This window comes from Notothenia coriiceps, unplaced genomic scaffold (assembly GCF_000735185.1).
Source record: "Notothenia coriiceps isolate Sejong01 unplaced genomic scaffold, NC01 NC01_scaffold00037250, whole genome shotgun sequence".
Taxonomy (NCBI): Eukaryota; Metazoa; Chordata; class Actinopteri; order Perciformes; family Nototheniidae; genus Notothenia; species Notothenia coriiceps.
This window is the reverse complement of record NW_011369951.1, coordinates 15389195-15393357: the sequence shown is the minus strand read 5'-3', so window position 1 is coordinate 15393357 and position 4163 is coordinate 15389195. Positions and strand designations below refer to the sequence as shown.

General features: G+C 41.6%; 1 protein-coding gene across 1 annotated transcript in view; it reads right to left on the bottom strand.

Annotated features, from left to right (window-relative positions):
* Positions 1–4163, bottom strand: part of LOC104967368 (CUB and sushi domain-containing protein 1-like) — a 192487-nt gene that overhangs the window by 127586 nt on the left and 60738 nt on the right. The window contains 1 exon segment of the mRNA XM_010796776.1: positions 2844–3013. Coding sequence (XP_010795078.1) covers positions 2844–3013 — 170 coding nt within the window.

Genomic DNA, 4163 nt, shown 5'->3' with positions numbered 1-4163 from the left:
CCACACACACACGCACACACACACACACACACATAGGAGACAGGCCAAGGCAGGGGTGTGTGGAGGTTTGGGTGTGTTTATTCACGGTGTAGAAAGTAACTACCGTGAACAAATCTGAATAGAATGTTGTATTCCTCTGATTTACTTCTTTGTTCTCACTAAGGCCCCGGCCACACGAGGACGAAAACGGTTGTTTGCATTACTGTTTAGTGTCATATAGACCGTTCGGCCACACGAGGACGACAGAATATGACAGTACATAACTGCGGAAACGATAACGGGTCCCAAGGTGGATAGAACGGCATATACGCAACGCTCTGGGGGGTCCAACAGCTCCGAGTGTAAGCCCTATACGATCATTTTCTGATAATGATGACGCAATAGCCCCGCTCACCCCCGCGTCAAAGTAAACGGCACACTGAATTCAGATTATTTATCTTTCTCTCGATATGGACATAAACGCGAGTGAAGTCTAATCTGACAGGACGGAGACACGCAGCTCACCTGCAGCTCTTCCCGCTGTGATGCAGCGGTGAACGGAGCAAAACACACACTTCAAGTCAGATCATCATCCTTAGCTATTTTAATTACCTCTCAAACTACCTAAAGTTATAAATATGTTTATTTTTACTTTCGGCCGGGTCACTCATTACTGGATCAGCTGCTGCATGAGACAGACACTGACGCTGTCCGAAGAGAGGGAGGAAAAAGAGAGGCTCCATGTATTTTATTATATTATATATATTCGTTATTCATTTGTTTTAAAGCTCAATAAATAACAAAGAAGACCTTTGACCGGCACTTTTATAATTTTGTCCGGAAGATTTCAACTTTAACACACGTTGACTGGCGAAAAACTCTGCCCGATTCCCTCGGCCCCCACCGCGGAGAATAAACAGAAGGGCAACCATGACAACCATGCTTCTTCTCTGCTTTTGTGGAGGAAGATACAGCGCCACGTACAGGCTCCTGCATATGTACTGCAGCTTCTCCAGCGGTTGGAGCTAAACGGAGCTGTCTCATGTGGACAGACACTATCCAGTGAATATTGCGTGTGGACGGAATCTTTTTTGCGATTGCGTTAATCCTATGCGTTTAGCCGTATGCGTCCTCGTGGGGCCGGGGCCTAAGGCTGATTCTCCTCTCTATTCACACGTTCTCTATCTTCTCTGGCTTGTTGCTCCAGGGAAGACAGGCTAACTTTAAATGCTGTGTGTTTACAAAAAGCAACGGAAAATTCAACAAAAGATCCCTTAAAAATGATAATAATTTATATAAAATAAATAGCAATATGAATACCTACTTATGAAATACCAAATAGCTGGTAGTGATGTGGTGTACTCCTCACATTTAGAGATGTACTGTTTTATTGTGGCTCTTCCTCTTAATCCTTATAATTAAATGTAGATTAAAAGCCTTAAGTACTTTGTCATTTCAGGCCATATATTCGTGAGTTATTATATTGATGAGAAGAACAGAAAAACAGTTTGCATTCAATACTAATACATTTCTTAATGAAGTGGTGATTGACATGCGTCGCAGATGCTCATTTTGTCCATGTAACAGATCCATGATAATACACTTTTTCCCGTGTGATGCCAGAAAACAATATTCCTGTTAGTCAAAAAGTGTATAAATGTACTTCTCACTTCACCAAACGTGTGTTCATTATTTTCTGAGTACATAATGTCACTTGTGTTCATGATTATGGCAGCATCCACAACTCAATTATTGTTTTCTATTCAAGCATAATCTGAAATAAACCAAACACTGTATGTGCTTGAATCTGTTCAAGCACATACAGTTGCAAGAAAAAGTGTGAACCCTTTGGAACTTCCTGGATTTCTGCATAAATTGGTCAGAAAATGTGTTCTGATCTTCATCTAAGTCACAACGATAGACAAACACAGTCTGCTTAAGCTAAAACCACACAAACAATTATATGTTTTTATGTTTTTATTGAACACACCATGTAAACATTCACAGTGCAGGGTGAACCCTTGGATTTAATAACTGGTTGACCCTCCTTTGGCAGCAATAACCTCAACCAAACGTTTCCTATAGTTGCATATCAGACCTGCACAACGGTCAGGAGGAGTTTTGGACCATTCCTCTTTACAAAACTGTTTCAGTTCAGCAATATTCTTGGGATGTCTGGTGTGAATCGCTCTCTTGAGGTCATGCCACAGCATCTCAATTGGGTTGAGGTCAGGACTCTGACTGGGCCACTCCAGAAGGCGTATTTTCTTCTGTTGAAGCCATTCTGTTGTTGATTTACTTCTGTGCTTTGGGTCGTTGTCCTGTTGCATCACCCATCTTCTGTTGAGCTTCAATTGGTGGACAGATGGCCTTAAGTTCTCCAGCAAAATGTCTTGATAAACTTGAGAATTCATTTTTCCGTCGATGATGGCAATCTGTCCAGGCCCTGAGGCAGCAAAGCAGCCCCAAACCATGATGCTCCCTCCACCATACTTCACAGTTGGGATGAGGTTTTGATGTTGGTGTGCTGTGCCTTTTTTTCTCCACACATAGCGTTGTGTGTTCCTTCCAAACAACTCAACTTTGGTTTCATCTGTCCACAGAATATTTTGCACATCCAGGTGCTCTTTTGCAAACTTCAAACGTGCAGATCAGAACACATTTTATGACCAACTTATGCAGAAATCCAGGTAATTCCAAAGGGTTCACATACTTTTTCTTGCAACTGTACATGTCAAAGCATACACAACTTTGCATATAGACAGCGTTTTTGTTTTTGTGTGTCTGAATCTGGAAACACTGTATATTATGCATTTGTTGATTTTGCACACCTGATTTGGAAAAGCGTGTGACTGCGGACATACCTTAAGATAGTCTCCATCTTCCAATAAGAAGCTCTCAGCTTTCAGTCTGATTCCTTTGCCCTTTTCAGTCGTGATGCGGTAGATGCACTCGTGGTTGTTATCGTAGTTAGAGGGGAAGTTGGGAGAGAGCAGAACACCTTCGGGTCCCAGTGAGGAGGCTCCACACTCCGCTGCAGAAAGAGAGTAGGGGGCAGCGATAGTGGGGGTCAGGATCACAGCATTTCTTCATAATTATCTCGGAGCAGTCGGAATACCTTTTAGCTTATTGTGTAAGAGAGGTGAGGAAAGGACCTCAAAATGAAGAAGAAAGATTACATTAAAAAACATATATAGTCTAAAGAAGAACCTTATTCAACTTTGACATTTAAAGTGGACCTATCATTCTATATTTGAATAATATAGTGTAGGGCCATATCTACTGTATATAAGGCCTATTTATACTTTTTATTTTTCAAAATACCAAACAGATCATGCATTTTAGCCATTCCTCATTTCACTCAATTTAACACTGTCTTTGCATGGGCTGATTCTGTGAGAACAGCACCATCTATAGGCCTGGCATATGTACTACAGCGTCTCCAGCACTTTCGAACGGCAATATCCGTGGCTGTCTCCTCCTGATTGGTGGAGTTGGCCCCAAAGTAACAAAAAAAAGTCCTAAACAGTTGTGATGTCGCAAATCAAACGAGGAGGTGGCCGGAAGAGAGAGACAGACCAGAGTTGATGAAGAATTAAAGGAACAAAAGGGAAGGTTCAATCAACGCGATGCGCGAGTCACCCTCAATTTTCGGACGACAAAGAATGCGGAGTAAATGTATACTGTTTTGAAGACAACGTGTTTCATGGGAAAAATTAAGGCTTGAAACCTATTCGGTACGTGGACCGACTATGTGAGAAATAGTAAATATTACCTTGTGAGAAAGGTTTGATTAGAGTGTGGCGGTAAATTACATTACCTAAAGAAAAAAAACCGAGAAGAAAAAATTAGAACGGTGCAAATACAAATAACGAAACACAAAAAAAGAGCAAAAACAGAATAACTATCACAAAGAGGTTTTTCACAACATGATATGACATAGTTGAACACCCAATAATACAATTTCCACTGGCAATAGTACGTTTTAACGGTGAAAACATGCCAAACGATATGTACTTATACACAGGGGCCACAAGGTCCCTTGAAGTGGTTCACCCCAGTCTTTTGTGTTCGGGAGAGAGAAAAGGAGGTATGGCCGTTTTAGAGATTTTTCCCCCGACGTGCGCTAGACTATGTCTGACGAGGTCTAACTTGAGAAAGACACGCAGTGTCTTCACCGCGGA